At 44.1% G+C, this 21,906-nt stretch overlaps 1 protein-coding gene across 1 annotated transcript in view; it reads right to left on the reverse strand.

Annotated features, from left to right (window-relative positions):
* CDH13 (cadherin 13) overlaps positions 1–21,906 on the reverse strand; it is a 1,028,720-nt gene that overhangs the window by 588,044 nt on the left and 418,770 nt on the right. The window contains exon 4 of the mRNA XM_036346357.1: positions 6,959–7,075. Coding sequence (XP_036202250.1) covers positions 6,959–7,075 — 117 coding nt within the window. The remainder of the gene's footprint in view (positions 1–6,958; positions 7,076–21,906) is intronic.

Raw genomic sequence — 21,906 nt, forward strand, 5'->3', positions numbered from 1 at the left:
GACTGTCAAATCCCTAGAGCTGTCTGCATAGGCTTTCTGTGAATATACAATTCTAGGTGGCACAAACCTTAACTGGGAACCCCCTGCAGAGGGCTAATTCTCTGCAGCACCTTGCTTTTGATGCCTTTACCCTTTAGCAAAGGGCCTCCTTGCTTTAAAGGAATTCAGGTTGCGATAAAATATGACACACACACACACACACACACACGAGAGAGAGAGAGAGAGAGAGACTTAGTTTCCATTCATCCTATTGAAGTACAAAACAAAAAAGCATTTTTGTGCCAGCATGCCAACTCTTGTGTTGTTTATGATAATTTGATGTTTAGCTAAACTTAATTTTTCCAGCATTGTATTATAAAATTCCTAAACACATAGGAAAGTAGAAAGAAGTTTACAGCGTTCCACATTCTGCCACCACCTAGATTCTACTATTAACAATTTACTATACTTGTTTCATCATACATGAGTCCATTGATCCATCATCCCTCCATCCACATTATTTTTGGGTGTGTTTGAAAGAATTAAACTTAATTTTAATGCTGTTTTAAAGAGAACAATTGTCAGCCAGGATATTTCATTGCATAGGAGAATTCTCAGATTGCACTCAGCAGCCCTGAGCACGTTGGCTGAGAACACAGACTGAAATCTCAAAGGGCTGTCACAGAGCTTGTCTCTGCTGTGTAGGGACTGTGTGACTTCAGACAGGTTACTTCATCCCTCTGAGTCTCATTACTCTATTTGGCACATTGGAAGATTATCCCCATGCAGCTGCTATTATGAGTATTCAACATAATAGTTGAAAAATGCTTACGATTTTAGTGCTGGCCAAATAATGAATTTGGATTATTTTCCGTACTCTGTAATCTTATGAAATCAAGGACGCTGTCAGTTTTCCTTTGTCATTAAATGCCCAGCCTCTAGCACAGTGCCTTGTAAGTAGCAGGTGCTGAATGTATGCTTGTTGACATGAACTGATTGAATTTCAGAGATTTTCCCTCCTGGGACACAGCAAGTACTTATTAATGGAGAGAGGCAAGTACAGTTGGCTTCAAAGGCATGAGACACAACAAAGGTAGTTCAGGAAATAAGATGGGAACAGAGGATAAGGCCAAGAGAAAACCTAGCCTGCAAAGAAAAAGTATTTATACTGAGTTTAGTGATAGAGCAGAAGAGCCCTCTCCTGCTCCCTGGACCTCACCTTTTCAATGCACAGCCCAGACATCTAGTTGCCGTATGGCTATGGCCTGCAGGCCCACCCAAGGCCTCGGAAGCCTGTTGTGCCCGTGTACAGAGCACAGGGCAGAGTGAACACGGTGAAAATTTACAGTTCTAGGACTGGCCCTCAACCAAACACTGTCGGGGTTGGCATAGAACTATCCCAGCTCCCTTCCCTGTGGAATGGATAACTCTGACAGTGTGCTTCCTACCATTCCCTAGTGTTTCCCCCTGGGATTGCAATCCAGTCGCTCACAGTGTTGGCTTTCTTGATAAACAGGTCTCCCATGTGGCTGCTTCCCTTCCCTGTCTCTCTTCATTACTCCCTTAACAGAATTCTCTTTACATTCTAAATAAACGGCATGCATTTGAATTCTTGTCCAGAGAAACTCAAAGTAAGACAAGTGTCTTTATTGTTTAATAACCACAGAATCTCTTAAATGGCATTCTATACTGATGTCTGATTTGGAGCTGCCCTGGCTCAGGCGGTTCAGGCAGACGGGGATAATATGCCTCTTTGGTTTCCTTTCCCTTCTCCCCACCTCCCAGCACTCGTAGAGCTGATAGGTGAAGACACCTATAAGCTCTCATAGCTCTGCAGAGCAATGCTTGTCAGCTACTAGTAGAGTTGATGATGATAAAAGATATAAAGAAAAGAATAAGATGAATGAATAAAAGCAAGAAAGCACAAAAAGAAAAATATGTTCCTTCAAAGGCATAAAGACCATGGGAAAAAGAGCAGCTTTTGGAAGGCAGTGCAGTTATTCTGTAAAAACCATCTGGAGTTTTGGGAGGCTTTCACATATTACAATGTTAGTAGACTATCACATTTAGAAAAACAGTTGCTTTGTAGAGAATCCAGGTTAAGAGCCCATGTGGGCAGTACATAAAGCACTAAGGAGAGATGAATCCTCAGCTTGGAAACAAATTTGCAGGAACAATGCAGAAGAATGTCTCTAGTTAGCTGTACATTTATTGACCCATTATGTATCTCAAGGAAAGAGGCTTATAAAAATTATCCAAATACAGTCAGGGGGATGAATGTGTGGGAAACTTTAGAATGATCACAACTTAATGACCATATTTAGACATGTTTAAGAGAAAAGGTGTGCTAATAATAATTATGCCATTATTATAGTGTCACTGGATTTTAAGAGCTTGTTTATGACTAAAGATGTTAATCATTTCTCATGCATTGCAAATGAAATACCATGTTTTTTGTTACGATTTTACTCTGGTGTTTTACTTTTTGGTTGTATCAAACTTGTGCATTAAATATAACCATATTCTGTTTTAAAAAAACAATTATGCCAGAACAACCAATTTTCCAAGCAACTGAGATGTATGATCACCCTTGTTTTAACTTAATTAATAAGACTGAAATTCCCATACTGAAAGTATATATATATATATATATATATATATATATATATATATATATATGTATATATGTATATGTATATATATATATATATATATATATATATATATATACACACACATATATATATGTATATATATATTAGTGATAGACAGGAGAGGAGAACATATTTTAGATCAGACCTCCATAAACTTGAGATTGCAGCAGAATCACCTGAAAGGCATGCACAAAAAGATTCCTGGCCTCATTCCAATAGTTTCTGGCTCAGTGGTTCTGAGGTGGGACCCAAGCATATGCATTTCTAGTAAGTGACCAAGTGATGCGGATGCTGCTGTTTCATACCTGAAATAGGACCAGTTTAGATCAGTGGTTCTCAGTCTTGGCTGTACATCAGCATTACATGAGATCTTTTAAACATACTGATGCTTGGTCCTCAGCCCTTAGCGAACAGAATCAATTTCTGAGGGCAAAGACTGGCATCTGTATTTTAACTGCACCAGGCTTAAAGAACAAGAACACAACTTGTGTCTTTGAAATTGTTTAGGGGCATAGCCTTGCAGACTTGAGGATTCTGGTCCCTTAGCAATTGCCATTCTTGGCTTCAGGGAAAATTACACAAGCCATCATAGTAATTAGGACTGACCGAAGGGGCAGGGCTCATCATCCCCACCCTGTCCACTCAGAGCAGCTTGGCTTCCCTTTACATCATATCCTGTACACCTGGAAAAGTTTTCTTAAAAAAGGAAAGACACTTAGCACAGTGGTAGATTAATTATAAATATGGTGATTATGAGGACACTGGATAATCAATGCTTCTAATCTATCTATCTATCTATATATATATATATATATATATATATATCCTATCTAATAAAAGAGAAACATGGTAATTAGCCGTACGTCCGCTACCCTTCCCATTGGCTAATCAGTGAGATATGCAAATAAACTGCCAGCCAAGATGGCGGCCGGCAGCCAGGCAGCTTGAAGCTAACATGAGGCTTGCTTGCTTCAGTGACAGAGGAAACCAACGTTCCCCGCCTGCCTTGCTGGCCTCTGACATTGCAGTTTGAAACATTGTTACAAATATAGAAGCTAAACAAAACCCCAGAAACCTGCTTTCAGCCAGCCGGGATCTCAGAGCTGGAGTTGATACAGTGTTTCGATTATAGAACCCAAATAAACCAGATACCTGCTTTCAGCAGCAGAGGCCTCAGAGCTGGAGCCAGAGCTAAAGCTGGCCCAGAATAAAAAAAAAAAGAAAAAAAGGAGCAGTTGGGAGCTTCAGTCACCCGCCAGCCTGAAAACAGCCCTCAGCCCCTCACCCAGACTGGCCAGGCACCCCAGTGGGGACCGCCACCCTGAAGGGGGTGTGACCAGCTGCAAACAGCCAACATCCCCTTACCCAGGCTGGCCAGGCACCCCAGCGGGGATCCCCACCCTGATCCAGGACACCCTTCAGGGCAAACCAGTCGGCCCCCACCCGTGCACCAGGCCTCTATCCTATATAGTAAAAGGGTAATATGCTTCCCAGCACTGGGATCAGCGGAGCCACAAGGCCTCCTGGCACCGGGATCAGTGTGACAGAGGGCAGCGCCCAAACCCCATGATCGCCCTGAGGTTCTGTGTGTGACAGGGTGCGGCGTCCCAACCCCCTGATCGGCCCTGCTCTGTGCCTGATAGGGGGGAGCTCCTCAACCCCCTGATCGCCCTGCGGCTCTGTGTGTGAAAGGGTGCGGCGTCCCAACCCCCTGATCGGCCCTGCTCTGTGCCTGATAGGGGGGAGCTCCTCAACCCCCTGATCGCCCTGCGGCTCTGTGTGTGACAGGGTGCGGCGTCCCAACCCCCTGATGGGCCCTGCTCTGTGTGTGACAGGGGGCAGCGCCCCAACCCCCTGATTGGTCCTGCTCTGTGCATGACAGGGTACGGAGCCCCAACCCCCCTGATGGGCCCTGCTCTGTGCATGACAGGGTACGGAGCCCCAACCCCCTGATTGGCCCTGCTCTGTGTGTGACAGAGGGTGGCGCCGCAACCTCCCCATCGACCCTGCCTTGAGTGTGACAGGGGATGGTGCCCCAACCCCCCAATCGGCCCTACCCTGAGCGTGACTGAGGGTAGCATCGCAACCTCCCGATCTGCCCTGCTCTGTGCATGACAGGGGGCGGCGCCCTAACTCCCCAATCGGAGCCCGACCAGGGGCTGCACCTAGGGATTGGGCCTGCCCTCTGCCACCTGGGAGCAGGCCTAAGCCACCAGGTCGTTATCTCCCGAGGGGTCCCAGACTGCGAGAGCGCACAGGCCGGGCTGAGGGACCCCCCTCCCCCCGAGTGCACAAATTTTTGTGCACCGGGCCTCTAGTATATATATAAAAGCCCAAGTGACCTTTACGACCAGACGACTGGCCAGTAGCTATGACACACACTGACCACCAGGGGGAAGATGCTCAACACAGGAGCTGCCCCTTGGTGGTCAGTGTGCTCCCACAGCCAACCTCCTGGGCCAGCCAACCTCCCGCAGTCCCTCCCCCCAGCTGGCTTGCTGGATCGAGACTGGGTGAGACACTGGGTGAGAAGGCCCCAATTGGTTCTGATCACTGGTCAGGCCAAGGGACCCCACCCTTGCATGAATTCATGCACCAGGCCTCTAGTTTCTAATAAAAGTAGATTTCTAGTAGTCTAAATCACCCTCACATCTCCTCCAGATCACCATAAAACCCTCTTCTTAGCTCATCTCTATGTATGCACTCTTTCCTACCACTCAATTGGGCCCCTAACAAATCATTTCCTACAGGGGAGCCAGAAGGTTCTTTTAAAATACACACACACACACACACACACACACACACACACATACACACACACATGAAGACCTTCGGTGTTTCTTGCTGCATGCATGATGAAATCTCTACCTCTCACCTTGGCCTCCAGGACTTCAATTCTTTTTTTTTTTTAATATATTTTTATTAATTTTTTACAGAGAGGAAGGGAGAGAGATAGAGAGTCAGAAACATCGATGAGAGAGAAACACCGATCAGCCGCCTCCTGCACATCCCCCATCGGGGATGTGCCCGCAACCCAGGTACATGCCCTTGACCGGAATCGAACCTGGGACCTTTCAGTCCGCAGGCCGACGCTCTATCCACTGAGCCAAACCGGTTTTGGCAAGGACTTCAATTCTTACCACTCTCTTCTTTGCTCATTGCATTGTAGCCAACCAGGCATTTGCTCCTAAAATACACCCCATTCTATCCCATCTCCAGGCCTTTTGACATGCAGAGCTCTCTGACAAGAATGCAGTTTATCAAGATCTTCCCTTGGCTGTTCCTTTCTATTCTTCCAATTTGCACTCACATGTCAGTAACTCCAACCAGACTTTAACAGTGCAGAGTCTGTGTAAAGATCCCTTCCTCCCTCTACTCCCTGATCTTGCCATTTGCTTTTTCATATCACCCCGCTTCTGCTTTCACAGCACCTGTTCTCCTCTGCAATCTTCATGCTTATATATTGACTCATTAAACTGTCTGTCTCCTCACTGGAATACAAGCTCCATCACAAGGGGACTGTAATGCTTGCTCAAACCTATGCTTACCAATCCCCAATCTTGGTGTCCAGCATATAAAGGTGCTCCTTACTTATTTAATGAATGAATAAATAGTCCAATAGCCACAGTCACTGAGTCACTGAGATGATTCATTCAACTAAGCACTATTGTTCAAATTTCAAGTTCACCAAAAAAACAAAAAACAAAATGGTTGAAATTTGATTCTCCATGATGATGCTTCTGTGGGGGAAGAATGTGTTGACCAGGCAGCACCAGTATTTTTGTCGATTTTACAGTGACTGTTTCCTCTTGGGAAAGTTGTGGTTTTAATTTTTGCAACAGTGTGTTCTGGATCTGATTAGTATGATTTAGTTTCTATGATCTGGTTCCTTTGATCTTAGTTTTTAGAAAGCTGACCCAATGCTGCTCCTGGAACAACACATTTGAAAACTAGGATCTAAATTAAAAGACCACATATCATCATTCTGATACAGTAATGGAACTTACCTGAATGGCTGCCTTGAGATTATCTATAAAAGCAACTACTTTGTTGCTTAGCCAATGACATGCTTCCGACACAACTTCAACATCATTATGTACCACACAGATCAGATCATGACATTCAAAGCTGTTACTACCGTTTTGTTTTTTTTTTTGCAAACACTAATCTTTTGACAATTTTTTTTGGTGGCAAAAACAGTTTGCCTTTTTATAATAGAGTAATTAAGGCCAATTCCAGCTCGTCACCAAGACATCAGTTTGACTCATGTATGCTCATCTCTTAATAAAAACGTGCTTTTGTCATTTGTCTTTTGTCTGACTTACCTTGCCAACATCTCTTGGGAAAGGTTGTCTCTGATTCTCTGGAATTAAAATGGGAGATACCACAATGGACCTCTTTTGTCTTGGGACAGGAGACGTTCTTGCAAATTTAAATATATCCTAAAAGATAAAAAGTAAAATCAATTGACCCCAGGGAGAGGATGTATCAGCCTGCTAAGATATGGCTCCTTTGTTGTGAAGGCATGCAGCTGTTTGGACACTGTTAATTTTATTCCATCAAACCTCATTAGTGTTAGCAAGTACATCCTTAGAATTCTACTAAACCTGACATTGTGATTCACAATGACTATCATTAAGCTATTTAATCCCATTTTCTGAATCATTCTATTCACAGTGCCAGTCTTGATTTATACATCTCTTAGTACTGAGCATTCCCACTCTGCTCTTTACCTGCCAAGTGAGGAGATTACTCAGCTGGTCATGAGCCCACAGGACTCACTGGATATTAAAGTGACCCTCCTCAGGGCCACCTGCAAGGTCCTTACACTCCAAATGAACAGGGAAGAAGGAGCAATCACAAAGTTCCAAACTGTCAAGCATTATGGACACTTGGAGTCAATGTGTTTTCAAGGACCACTTGTTGTTGTTATTACTCATGGGAGGACTGTGGTGATGCACACCCCCTGCAGTATGTCCCAAACTTTAATCACTGGAACACCACTGTCAGGATGTCTGCCCCATCCGTAACTCACCTTTTTAACTAACCAAATTGTGCAAAAATCCCTTTTTATCAAGATTTTAAATAAAGTACCAGTATTGATTTCTATAAAATATAGGAAAACATAAAAATAAACATACTGGAGACCAAATGATGTTATTAAATTTGAGTTAGAAACTCCAGGAAAAAAAAGGCCCTCTTTTTAAAAGGGAGGTGAGGAAAGGCTAGAGGGTATTAAAGAGTTGTTGGCACCAAACTTAGGCTTTCTCCTTGATCTGATCAGAAGACTGAAAAGGAACTGAAAATAGAATATCACTGTCAATATATAAACCAATTTCATTTAGTGCCACATGCTAGCTAAAATTATCTTATGTATCATCACAAGTAAGCATCTCAAACTTTGAGCAACCAGTTTCTATCAAAATCATGTGGCAACTTATACTTAAATATCATCACTGACACATGCCCCATAAAAGTATGTGTATGTATACACATATATAACATATATACACACATATATGTATACACATATACAAACACGTACATATATTCACACATATATTATAGTTTTAAAGAAAAATTTGTATGAGAAAAGTCAAACAGAAAACAAGATCAGCTAAGGCTATGGAAATTTCTATAAATAATCTTTCTCTTGAATTTCTGGAAGTGTAAACTGATGGTGCTCTGGTGGGAAGCAATCTGGCACTATTTATCTATTGAGAACCTTACAAATGCACATATCCCTTCACTCTGGAAATTCACTCCTAGGAATACATACAAATGTTAAATTGAAAAGAAGAATAAAACTGTATGCAAGAGGATGTTTAGTGAGACATTACTTATAAAGGGCAAAAATGGCAAACAGCCTGAATGTTCAACCACATGACAAGGTTAAACTTGGGTCCATGAGAGGGAGATACTCCTAAGCGTTTTCCCATAAGACAGTTGTGAGGACCATGTTCTAACCACATTATCATAATTTGACTACTGCCATAGTCACCACCACACACTCCTATAGAAGTCACAATGTATTAAGTGTGTGTCAGGTAATGGGCCAGGTACTTTAACTTTACATGTGACTGCTCTAATATTTGCCATAAACTTCCCAAGGAAATCTTAGCCCTCCTAAACCAATGAAGAATATCAAATACAGAGTGGTTATACTAATTGCTCCAACTCACCTAGCTAGCAGAGAAGATATGTAAAATAAAACATGTAGGAAAATATAGAATGCCATATTGGACACCATCTATTTTACTATTTTATATAAACTATATTGAACATTGAAAAATAATATTCAAAATCTCAATGAATGAGTTCAAATATTCAAGCAAAGACAGAAAACTAGAGTGTAAATGATGGTGGGAAGAAAGAGTAGAAAGGGTTAAAGCAATAATAACAATGACTCAACTAATCCAAAAATATGTATATAACCCAACCCATCCAAGCCAAAAACAGCATAGAGAGTGTGGAACAGACAATTAAAAACAGAGTGGATTACATTCATAAAACACTGACATCTAACAGCTATGAAGGTTCTGTTGGTTTATTAGGGGGTGGGAAAAGAAGAGGAATTATGTAAAATACGTGCAATATATAAAACTCATTTACAATAAATAGCATCCTAAGGCTCGGATGAGAGAATGTCCAGAGAAACACTGAAAAGATTTAAAATCCTGTGTAAATGTAAGGAATTGATGATTCATCTCTATAACAGAGCAAATATAGGTTTTAGTGCATTATGACAACATCTGTGTAAATGTATCTGGCATAATGAAAAGCACTCTGACGCTCACAGCATCCCGGAAGCTTGGCAGCAAGCACAACTGTGTCAACCCCTGGCTCTAACAAGCCTAAGAATAGAAAAAGGAGGCTCAGAGTCTTAGAATGGAAGTAGCCTCTGGAAGGGGGGATGGGGAGGTAGAGTGATCAATTATAGAGGAGCCTGCACGTACATGGGACTCTCTGAGCCCACCATGGGGGTGCTGGGCCAGAGCACCCTTTTTCTCCCAACTCTTCACCTTTTACCTTTCAATGGCAGGGACCTCAATAAACATTTGTCCATGGCTGTGTTTCTATGTCTGTGGCTCAATTTCTGTCTTTGTGGCTTATGTGTATAACTATGCATTTGTTGACAAATGTACACCTATATATCTGCTGCTGTGCCCACCTTTCTTGGATCTGTGCTAATGAGTTTTTCTGTGTGTTCTTAACCCCTATGCTTCTGTGGGACTGGGACTATTTAGGAGCCGCAGCGTCATGAGCCTGGGCACATGTATGTATAACCATGTTTTCCTCAACTCTCTCTGTGTGTTTGTATCTGTCAAGCCATTGCGTGAAGCCTCTGAACACACCAGACTGTGGCCATAACCTCAAGGAAAGATAAGACAGAGTGGGGGTGATAAAAAGACTGTGAGCAATTCAAGAGAAGTTTATAGACGGAGATGAGACAGGGTGAGGAAAAGACCAGATCTTAAGCGTAAAGGAGAGGCTGTGTTAGGACTCCCTGCCTTCTGGTGTTGCCATTACCAAGATAGTGGCCAAAAAGGGGGGAAAAAGGCAGTTTTGGGCATAGATTCAAGGTTGTATAGACTTGTTGACTTTGAGGTGTCATTGTACAACCAACAGAGATTTCTAGAGGGTGTACAAAGAGTGCAGTTAGAGGGAGGGTGAATCAGGGAGGAAAATGTCACAGTCATCTATGTACAAGAGAAGCTGGACGTGACAGAAAAGCTGACACCACCCAGGTTATGTGAAGACGGAAAAGGAAGGAATGCAACCATTCAATGGGTTTGTAAAGGCCAGCAAAGGCCACAGAAAGGTTAGTTGGCAAAAAGGAGAAAACACAAAAAACGAAGAGATGAGAATTTCAAAAAGGAAGGAGTTCATGGCCATGTCACAGAAGGCAGATGTCCTTTCCAGCAAGCTGAATACTCTAAAGAGGCTTTGGGAAGATGATGAAAAGATAATTGACAATTTCGGGAAGAGCAGCATTAAGAGTGTGTAAGGGTGGAATGTCAGCGGAACCAATGGGAAGTGAGGACTTTGGTTCAGAAGGAAAGGAAATAAATGGGAAGAGGTTTATCAGTGGAAGGGGGACCAGGATGGGTGGTGGGCTTGAGGAGGAGGGGACAGAGGAAGGAACTATAGCGCAGGGAGAATGAAGACACGGAATGGAGATGGATGCCTGAAGGAGTTGGGAAGGGAGTGGATCAGCCTCACAGTCCGCCGTGAAAGAAGGATGGGATCTGCTTTCCTTGGGGAGGACATTCAGAGGTTTGGGGGGAATCTCTCATCTGCAAAGGAGGATCATTTGCTTTTGGTTCTCAGAATGAAATGAGAAATTGTGCATGGAAGAGGTCTGTGCTCTCCAAAGAACAGCACAAAAGTGAAGGATGGGTCTTATTAATACCAGAACAGCAGGGGTGAAGAAATGAAGATGAACCACTCGGTCCCTTTCAAGAGTGAGTAATTCCACTGTGGGTGGCCAAGGCCAGACCTTAGAGACACACTGAGACATGCAGCCACCTAAAGATTTCCAGATCACCTGGTGCATGCACACTGACATCAAAATTTTCTCTCACCAAACACAAACACTCATGCACAACACACACACACACACACACACACACACACACACACACACACTATTCATAGAGAGTGAGTAACTGTCCCCGTGCCTCCATGGGGCACTCCCTACACCCTGCAATCACTGAACAGGGATTCATCAGCGGCTTTGAACCTGGAACAGCCTCAGCAGCCTCATCCAATCTTGCATAAGTCAAGTGGGCAGAACTGTGTCCTCAGGGAGACTCACTCTGCTGGATTTTATTACAAGAGAATTGTCTCCCTCACGCAAACAGCATTGTCTCCAGTAGGCTACAAGGGACTTCATCTTTCTGTTGTAATGTATCTGGGTTTACAATCTCATTTGCTTTCTTTCCTATTTCTCAATTTTGGGAGAAGTTGGCAGTGCATTAAAAGCAAGGTTAATAATGCCTGGGGAGCATCATATCACACAGTCCTAAAGAGCACGTCAGAAATAAAGGGGAGCCCCTTGTAACTGTGAGGGACAGGGGAGGGGTGGAGGTTGGGAGGAGAGGATGGGGCTCAAGGGAAGGAGGAAGGCAGAAAGAATGAAAGAATGGGTTAATATCCATCCATCCATTCCTTAATTTCTTCAAAAACTACCTGCAGAACCCTTCCTCCCTGCCCCGGAGTAATTCTAGGCCTCTGGGATAGTGCACAACAAAGACACATCCCCTGCCCGCATGGAGCTCACATTCTAGAAGGAGGAGAAGACAGTGAACAGAGAGAGTAACACATGGCCCAGGAGAATAAACAAACAAGGAGAGGCTGAATGTGCCCAGAGGAGTGTATGCTAACAGACAGGCAGGAGGCCAGGAAAAGGGCCCCCTAGAAGGGGAGCCTTAGAGGATGAAGGAGCCTGGAGTCATGTGGGTGTGGGGAGGAAGGACTCCCACACAGCAGAATCACAACCTGGCATGTGTGAGCTGCAGGAGCTCAGGGGCTGAGTGTGAGGAGGGGGAGAAGGGAGACAGGCCAGGGGCCTAGAAAAGGAATTCAGATGCTGGCAGGACAGCTGTGGAGACCACAAACTGGACTCTGGCATTTACCTGGGCAGGAGGTGTCATGGGAGGGTTTTAAGCTGAGGAATGACATGAGCTCACTTAAAATAAAATTTTTATATCACGCTGGCTGCTGTGTGGAGAATAGCCTTAAGGCAAAAGTGAGGACATGCTTACTTGTTGGGCTTCGTCCTTTTCCCAACCCTGTCTTCAGAGGGCACTGAGGTTCTTTCCTACAGTGCAAATCTGACCATTTGATTTTGGCAAAGAAAGGAAAGTTGGGGTCTACCTTTCCTGTCTAAGTCCCTCTATCCTCTTTACTCCCCACAATATTTTAAATGCATATTTAGGTATAATTTAAGTAACATTAAATTCACCCATCTTAAGTGGGTATCACAATGCTTATCAAGGAACTGACAGAATTATGCAATCTTCACCAGAAACTAATTTCAGACCATTTGCATCATCCTCAAGAGAGACCTCGGACCCATATGCAGTTTCTTTCAAGTGCTGAGCCCCAGCTGCTGGCAACCACGAACCTACTTTCTGCCTGCACACATTTGCCCTCTCTGGACATTTCATTAAAGGGAATTGCAGTTTGTTTCCACAGTATTTTCTATGGACTCCGGCTCTATTTCATAGTTGATGAAGATCATGAAGCAGAAAGGGATGCAGCTGACACCCAGTGACTGGGGAGGGGTGTGGAAAGGTGGGACCACACTCATGGGGCATCCAGAGTCCTGCTTTCCTGGGTGGCTGAGACCTCTGTTGTCACTGCAGTCAATTACCCCAGTCAACCTCCTCCCCTGCCCATCCTGCTGCCCTCTCTCCCTCACAGGCATGACTGCCAAGACCTTCCCCAGTAAGCCGTCACACAGACCTCAGAGTCACAAGGTTTGTTCATAGGAACCATTTATGACACACATCCAGGCGAAGTGCCCAGAGTTGAGACTCAATGGGCAACGGCCCCAGAAGTAAAGGGCACAGATTGGCGTCCTATGGCTGAGACCACACCCCATGCTTTGGCTGCCACTGCTCACTCCCACCACACCCAGTGGAAGGCTTAGAGCTGGCCACTCCCGGAAAGCAGTGAGATTTGAGAGGAACAACCCTGCTCTCTTCACAGTAGACACCAGCAGACAGCAGCTTGGACCTGTCTTGCCACCCATCAGGGGGTCTTTATGAACCAAATTCAAACTGGCAAGAGTGGCCAGAGAACCAGTATGTCTTCCTCCCGCTCCCTCTGCCCTCCTAGCTTCTGTCTTTGTATCAGGTGATGAATGAGAGGGGAAAATAGCAAGCACTTTATAAAGAATCACAAGCCTCTGCATTTGTTCTCTCTCATACTTTTATAACTTTGGGGCAAAATTACGTGCTAAGAGGAGATATTTTCACAAGGCAAAGCATTGCAGAAACTGGATGCATTCCTTTGGCTGAAACCAGAGCTAAGAGAGGGCAGCGCCAGATGAGACTCAAGCAGCAGACCAGGCCCAATTGTGGACAGTCCAGTAGGTCACGGTAAGAAGGTCAGATGTGCTGCCCAGGCAGTTGGGGGCCTCTATTGGTTTCACACAAAGGTGTGATGCTTTGTGTTGAATTCCATGTCCAGATGAAGGATCCTGAGAATTAGTCTTTTGAAGAGTTTGAAGCTTGTGTTCCAGACTCAAGTCCCAAGGCCACAGCCTATTTCTTTCTCATCTTTCTGCTCCTAAGATTTACTTGGCATCCTGGTCCCGGACTCATTGAGTCTGCCATAAGAAATACTGCCCAAAGGACTTGTATGTGTGCATATAAGCATAACCAATGGACACAGACACTAAGGGGGTGAGGGCATGTGCTGGGGGGTGGGAGTGGCCAGGGAGAGGTCAATGGGGGGGGGGGGGGAGGAGACATATGTAATGCTTTAATCAATAAAGAATTTCAAAAAATTAAAAAAATATATAAAAAGAAATACTGCCATTTATTGACTAGTTATTATGTATTAGGCATTGTCGAGGCACATCGTAACATTATCTCACCTAATCCATTCAACCACTGGCAGGTGGAACCGTCATGCCTGTTTCCCTGAAGTTCAAAGATATAAAGGACTTATCCAAAGTCATTTAGCTCTTAACAGAGAGATGGGAGCCCAGGCACCTGTGAGCCCAGAACCTCTGCTCTAAGCTGCTGCTAGTGATCACCTTTACAGTGATGTCTGCGCCTGGGCAGTTCCGTAGCCCTGGTTACTGAAGTGAACCTGGGGAATCACAACTCTAACATGGCAGCGGTAGGTAGCGAATCTCAATCAGTCGCTGGCTAAAAGGGGCAGCTACTACCTATACTGCAGAGCGAAAGCATAATTGCCTGCAAATGAATGGGACTGCAGAAATCAATCTCCAACTTATTCCATTCTTAGAGCTGAGCTCATTGTGCTGGAAGCTGCTAAGCGGAGGGTTCTGTGCCACTCAGTTCAAACCTTGTCTACAATCAAATGCACAGTTCAGCCAGTTTTGCTGGGACTGAGGTGAGATTTAAAGTTCGCTTTATTACTTCCTGGGGCTGAAGTTTGCCTGCTTAAGGAAGAAACAGTTAACAAACACCCAGTTTTCAGCAGCAAATTTAGGAGGTTGGAGAGCCAAGATACTAAGCTGCTTCATTTCCAACTGCCCATTTTCCCAATATTCTGGAGGCCAAATGTCAGCCAAGCTGAGTCATCTGCTATATGTAGGTGTACTGGACAGGGTTGTGCTGAAAATAAAATAGGATGATGTGGAAACTGTCAGTCCCGCACATCATCTCATAGTATGAAAGCAGGTGTTACGGAGCTAAGGTAAAAGGCGGGGCAGGGAAAGATGATGGCTGGTGGATCTATAGGGTGGAGGAACTAGCCTGCTATTATATATTGTGCCACACATGCCTGTCAAGGGCTGCTGGTATGCAACTGGAGAAAATGGGTGCAAGCCACTCTTCCCCATACAGGCCTGCTTTTCTACAAGTGACTGAGATTGGGTATATGATGAATAGTTTCAATTGATAAAAGCTACAGGAACTGTCAACAAGAACATAAGACCAACCCCTGCTGGATTTATGGCTTAAAACCAGCAGAGATCAGCTGGATACAACATAGTGACTAATTTCACCTAATGGTAACCCCTAGCCTCATTATACACTCATTGCAATACATTAGCATGCTAAACTACACACCCCATGCTGCCATGATAGGAAACAGAAACTCATCTAAGAACACAACATGGCCAAGAGAGCTTTGGGAGATTTTAAGTATTCCTTCCCCTTTTTAAATAGCTTACCCCCCAAATAAATGAACCTCAATAAAGGAAACCCATTTCATTAAAGGAGGGGTGCTCTGTCTGTGGAGTAGCCCACGGTCTGTCTCACTGCTCCACTAATAAACTCACTTTCACTTTAAACCCTAGGCTCACATTTGAATAGTTTCGTGCAAGAACCCACAGTGGGTTGTGGGTCCTCAGGTCCCCGCACCCCCCAGAACGCCTGCAGCATGATCATCAGTGAGATCAGAAACAATTTCTCCAATAAGTCATCTATCAGGGACTTTCAGAATGGCCAATCTGAAAATAAGAGCTTTGGCAATGGAAGGTCCTACAGCAAAGCATCTGAATGATTAACACTGAGGAAGTAATCAATTCCCAATGTAATGGATATGACAGTCATATCTGTTACGTATATTTAGGGTGGAAAAGAAATTCCTTTGTCCAAATTAGTCAGTGGAGAAAAGACAGGTTCATCCAGGAGTTTGAAAACTTTACTTATTTATTAATCCCCACCTGAGGATATTTTTTTATTGATATTTGAGAGAGAGGAAGAGGAGAGAGAACATCAGGGCTGGAACTGGAAAACTAGGTATTTGCCCTGGAATGGATCCCACAACCTTTTTAACATCCTGGATGATGCTCAACCAACCAAGCCACTGGGCTAGGGCCAGGAGTTTGCAATTTGAGGGCGATTCTAGAAGTTCTCTTTCCAGCAGCTGGAAATCTTTTAAAACATCCTCTTTCCCTCGCTAATGCCACATTTGTTTCCCCTACTCAAAAGATGACGCCTCCAATGTTGTCAGGGCGCGGGAGCAAGCAGGCTGGGCTCACCATGCCATCTATGACCTCAGATGCCCTCATTGTCTTCTGGCTCTGTTTCTGCTACAGGAGCGCTTCAAGATTCTCAGGTTGTAAATGTTTAGCTGTGGACTTTTCACCTTAATGCCCCTCTTCATCCCTCCTCTGGTGCCTGATTGGCCCCCACCATCCTTCTAATATCAGCTCAAGCAACATTTTTAGAGGCCTTCAGTCTCTTTTGCTATGGGGATTGCCTGCATCCTGCCCTTTGCATCCCTTATCTCAGCTTCTGATTACACAGCCATTCAGAGTCATTAGTTTATCCATGTCTGGCACAGGCTACCAGCCCCAGGAGGGCAGAAACCAAGTCTTTCTGCTTTGCTGCTGTGTCCCTTGGCCCCTAGCACAAGGCCAGGCATATAGCAGGCATATCCTATCTAATAAAAAGGGAATATGCTAATTGACCCTCGTGCTGTAGCAAAGATGGTGGCGCCCACAGCCAATAAGGAGGGATTATGCTAATGGACTGCCACACCCTCAAAGATGGCGGTGCCCACAGCCACAAGATGGTGGCACCCAGTCCCCTCAGCCCCGCTGGGGTGCCTGCCTCTGGAGACCCCCCAGTCCCCAGGGCCAGTCTGAGGCACAGGCAAGCCTCGGATGGCGGCTGCCCAGCCGTCCAGGGCCTCCCGAGGCTCAGATAACTGACTGAGGCTTGCACTACTGGCAGTGGCAGCAGCAGAAGTGTGATGGAGCGTTGCCTTCCCCTGATCGCTGGGTGGCCTCCTGCCTCTGAGGGCTCCCGGACTTTGAGAGGGGGCAGACCAGGCTGAGGGACCCCCCTCCAGTGCATGAATTTTCATGCACCAGGCCTCTAGTTATTAAATAAAAATTATTAAGTAAATGTAGGGGTATTGTAAGAATTAAGAAAATCCAGGTAATGGGCCTAGCACAGTGCCTGGTTCAATATATTTGCTCCACATTGGTATTCATAATGAGGAAACAGTATGTCCAGGATTGCATTTTGATTTCCTCCTCAAAATAGAAATAGCTTGTATAACAGTACAACTGCCATAGGCAGTTTGGGTTCTTTTATCTAAAGGTGCTCAATGCTTTGTGAAGTAACTGAATCTATAAAAAATTGTTTAGAAAATTCTTCCCGTGAAACAGAACAAAACTTTCGCAACTGAATGCTTTTCTGAAACAAAGGGTTTGTTGGACCATATGCCATCCAGGAAAGGCCCAGGTTCCCGGGATGAAGCCTACACCACCAGCACAGCACTGGATGAGAGAGCAGCATGTCCACTGTCCTGGAGCTGATGGATGGGCACTTTTATACATTATGTTTTGGGGAAGAAAGATGTAAGCAGTTTTGCAGTCATTTACATTGGCTGCAGATAAGAGGGGCAGGAAAAGGTGAAGCGGGGGCAATTCTATGATAGGTGCACAGCCTATAAGGAAGAACTATTGATTTCTTTTGCTTGGTTATAGGCAACAGCCCCGAATGTCCATGTATCTACAGCATGCAGTGGCCCAGTGGTTGGATAGACACCTGAAGGTTGATTCAAAGCTCCATCATACATTCAGGAATTTGAGCAGTCTTTTGTTAAGTGGCTCACAGGTCTTAGCTGGCTAACAACTTCTCTCTCTCTCACTCTCCAGCTGCTGTAACTTAATTTAGAACATCTCAGAATTTTTCTCTTGTCAACTCCTTGGGCCACTCATAGAAGACCACTGCTTCTGGAAGAAATGACAATTGAGCAAAGACCTGAAAACCAAGTGGAATTCATCCAGGTAAAGGGAAATGAGGAGGAAGATTTCAGGACTCGAGAACAGCATGTGAGAAGGCACAGGGGCAGAAGATGGCCAAGGACCAGAAGGGCTGAAGCAGAGAGAGTGAGGCTCCAGATGCTCTAGAAGAGGCTGGAAGGAGAGGAGCGGCGATCTACCTAGGACTGTTCTGAATCCTGAGGACCATGAGAAGCCACTGCATGGTTTTAAGAGTAAGTCTGGGATCTGACCTTGCCTTTGACCTTGCCCTGTAGGAGCTGAGGAGCCATCTCCACAGAACACATTTTTTTAAAATTTATTGATAGATTTTAGAAGAGAGAGAGAAAAACACAATTTGTGTTCCACTTATGTATGCATTCATTGGTTGATTCTTGTATGTGAACTGACCAGGTGTTGAACTCACAACCTTGGCGTATCAGGATGATGCTCTAACCAATTGAGCTACCCAGTCAGGGCTGAGAACACACTTTTTTAAATAGGCTTTCTTTCCTGCTACTTGTTATTCTTATTTAAAAAGTTGAATCTAAAAATAAAACGCAAGTAAAACAACAATCCCCCTCACATACATGTTCTATCACTTGTGCTAAAATGTCACCTTCTCTACATTTGAACTGCTAGTTAAAAAAGAAAACAAAAGCATATGCTTTGGATGAAAATTTGGCAAACCACACTTCCAAGACGCAATTGCCTCTGAAACACTTCATGAATCTAGCAGGAGCAGTAACAACACACATCAGGACTTGCTAGTTTCATTGGAGGTGAAAAATGTTTTTAACATACTTAGATTCTTTAGTCAGAGGTCCATTCAACCACATGTGACAGTGATGGGAATATAACGGATACAATTTCCCTCTATCTGCTCTGGCATTGATAAAATATTCATGCTAAATAGCTACTTCTGGGCACCTGGAGGCATCTTGCAGAGTTTTACAGATGGGCTTGTTTTTCTAATGCACACATGTGCTCCCGCCTCAGCCACCTTATTAATTTGAGTATGTATTCTGGATGTGTGAGCACGTCCCCAGATCACAGGCTTTCTGGTCTGCCTGATCTCAGCCCCCAGGAGAAGACACACATGTGGAAAAAACAATTCTTTTCAATTCAGTGGGTATTTATAGGGTGTTTGCCATGTGCTTTCCCCATGGAAGTTTCATAATAAATGATACCTGACTATCCTCCTGGCACCTCAAAATCAACATGTCCTAAAATCAAATTGAGAATCCTGTGCTTTCCAGCCCTCCTGCCAAAATCCACAATGTTTCCTGCCTCCCCCTTCTCAGCTGGTGAAGGGCTGGACACTTACACCCTATGAATGGCTGGTTTTATTTCCACCACACTCACTCCCAAGTGGTAGCCAACGCTATGATTCCACCCAGCGCATCTTCTCTGGCCTCTACTCCTTCCTTCCGTAGTACAACATTCCCTGCTATGATCAGCACATTCTACCTTCTCTACTATAGCCACCTGTGGATTCCTCATGACTTTTTGTTTCCATTTATACACCAGCCCACTGGATAGGAGAATCACAGCAACCAGGACCTCAATACTCTTAGTCTGGGCTTCCCAGGAGCAGGCGCTGAGATAAAGATTTGAAAGCAAGTAGTACTTTAATATATTTTCTAGTTTCCATAATGAATCTATTCTGCTTAGAATTTTTTAAAAAAGAATTCATTTACTCACAATGCTGGATCAGAGTCGTATTTCAGTATCCTTCATTCCAGGTTTTAATATACTTGTTATTTAAGCTGAAATTGAAGGTTCTGAACTATTTTGTATCTTGCTTGTTAAACCTAATGATAAATGCCAACCTTTCTTCCCTTATGGGTCACATATCTGTAGATATAATTTTAGTAGCTGCACAATAAATCACATGGCATGTATTTGACCACACGCTCGTGCATTTAGGTGTTTCTAACACTTTGTTATTCTATATAATAAAAGCATAGTATGCAAATTGTCCCCTCAACTAGGAGTTCGTTCAGGGGGCAGGGCTGGCCAGGGGAAGGGAGGAAGGCCCTAGCTGACAGTGGTGGTGGTAGCAGCAGGTGGCTGGGGGAAGGGAGGCAGTACCGGGCCAGCAGCTGGCAGCCACTAGGGACCCTACCAGTGCACGAATTTCATGCACTGAACCTCTAGTTACAAATAAAATATCATCGTATGTAAACTGTTATTTGCTTACTTGATTTTTCTCTAATATGGACTCCTTAGAATGAACTAGTAAAAGTGAGGTTACTAGGTCAAAGATTATGAACGTTTAAAAGGAGCTGTGACATTGCTCAACCACCAGTCAGTACTAGAGAGAGATTGATCTTACCATGGCAGGGCAATTCCAAGTGGTTCCAGCACATCTCTCTGGGGATAACTCCTGTAGCACCAACCTACTACTCTTGCCCAAACATGTCATGGTTTGTCACGATTTCATGCCTTCATTTGTGATATTTCTCTAACTAGATATTCCTCTTCCCTTACTCCCCTCTAGTCTTCTCTAACTGCCTGATAACACATAGACGCACACCCACACATGCACACCCACAATAAGTGCCTATTATACATCATGAGTATCATATCCAGCTCAGGTTAGATGGTGGTTTCTGGATAATTTCTAATAAATTCAGCTTTCTTCTGCCAGGTCCTATTAATATGCAAATGCAAGCTTTATTCTTTACACTTTAATAAATAGTGTCTATTTAATAAATATTTATCTGTTTAATAAATGTTATCTAATATCTGATAGGAAGCTGATATCTCCTTTCTTCTTTTTTCCAAAGGAGCTCTGAGTTTTCCATTCCTTAAGGTGACCTCAGAAGAGAGAAAAACCTTGCAATTTTACTTAACACTGGATGCATTTAGTCAGATTGGATGCGACTCCCAGCCTCCCCTCCCCTGCAGCTGATTTGCCTCAGTAGCTGAAAGAACACAGCACTGGCTGTCGATGTGCACCCCTGCAAGGAGGCCTGGTCCCCTATGTGCCAGCTCAAGGAGAGCCTAGAAAATGATGAATGTCACTGGGCAATTCTAGGATGGACTCATAGAAAAACAGTGAGTGACTTTATTAAGTGTAAAATCAGGCGCTGCTTTGCTTTTTTACCCTAAGAAACCCAGCTACTCCGGCAGCATCTGGTAGTGATTCAGGAAGAGGAGGGTCCCAAATGAGCCTCCCCAACAGCAGAGTGAAGTTAACGCTCCCTTCAGGAAGGCCATGTTCCTGTCTAAGATACAATAACAGAGGGGGAAACATAAAGCAGTGTCCTGCTATTTAAGAAAAGGGAGTACTCATTACCAGGACTTCTTCTCTGGATCTGATCTATTTTGAGAACCTCGTTCCTCCCACTTTTAGCTCCTCGCTTGGTTTGGGTCGTTAAATTCTTGATATTATGGCTGCAAACTGTAAAATTAGAAAGCTATTTCCCACACTGGCCACCAAAGCCAACTGCTTCCTTTATCTAATTTTGCTGAGTGGAGGTGGACAAGGGGAGGGAAAATGGGAGACATCTGTAATAGTGTCAGCAATAAAAAAAAAAAAAAAAAAAAAATCCATCCAAAACAAAAGATTTCCTTGATGATTAAAGTTTGAGATTATTCTGCTTAGGGACTTATTCTCCATATTTAACCGAATTTATCCTCCCTTTTCCACTCTGTAAATTTTTGCTCTTTCACTGAGGCATCTTCCCAACATCCAGTACCTTTCCTCTTCCTCTTTTGTTAAAGTCATTTTAATTAAGACACCAGGGTTACGTTAACCTACTTAAGCAACCATCTCCCTTTTATGTTGCTCTCTTCAGTGAAGCCCTGAATCAGCCAAATGCCTTTCATCAGCCTGTTCCC

Source organism: Myotis myotis, unplaced genomic scaffold, assembly GCF_014108235.1.
Source record: "Myotis myotis isolate mMyoMyo1 unplaced genomic scaffold, mMyoMyo1.p scaffold_m19_p_19, whole genome shotgun sequence".
Classification (NCBI taxonomy): Eukaryota; Metazoa; Chordata; class Mammalia; order Chiroptera; family Vespertilionidae; genus Myotis; species Myotis myotis.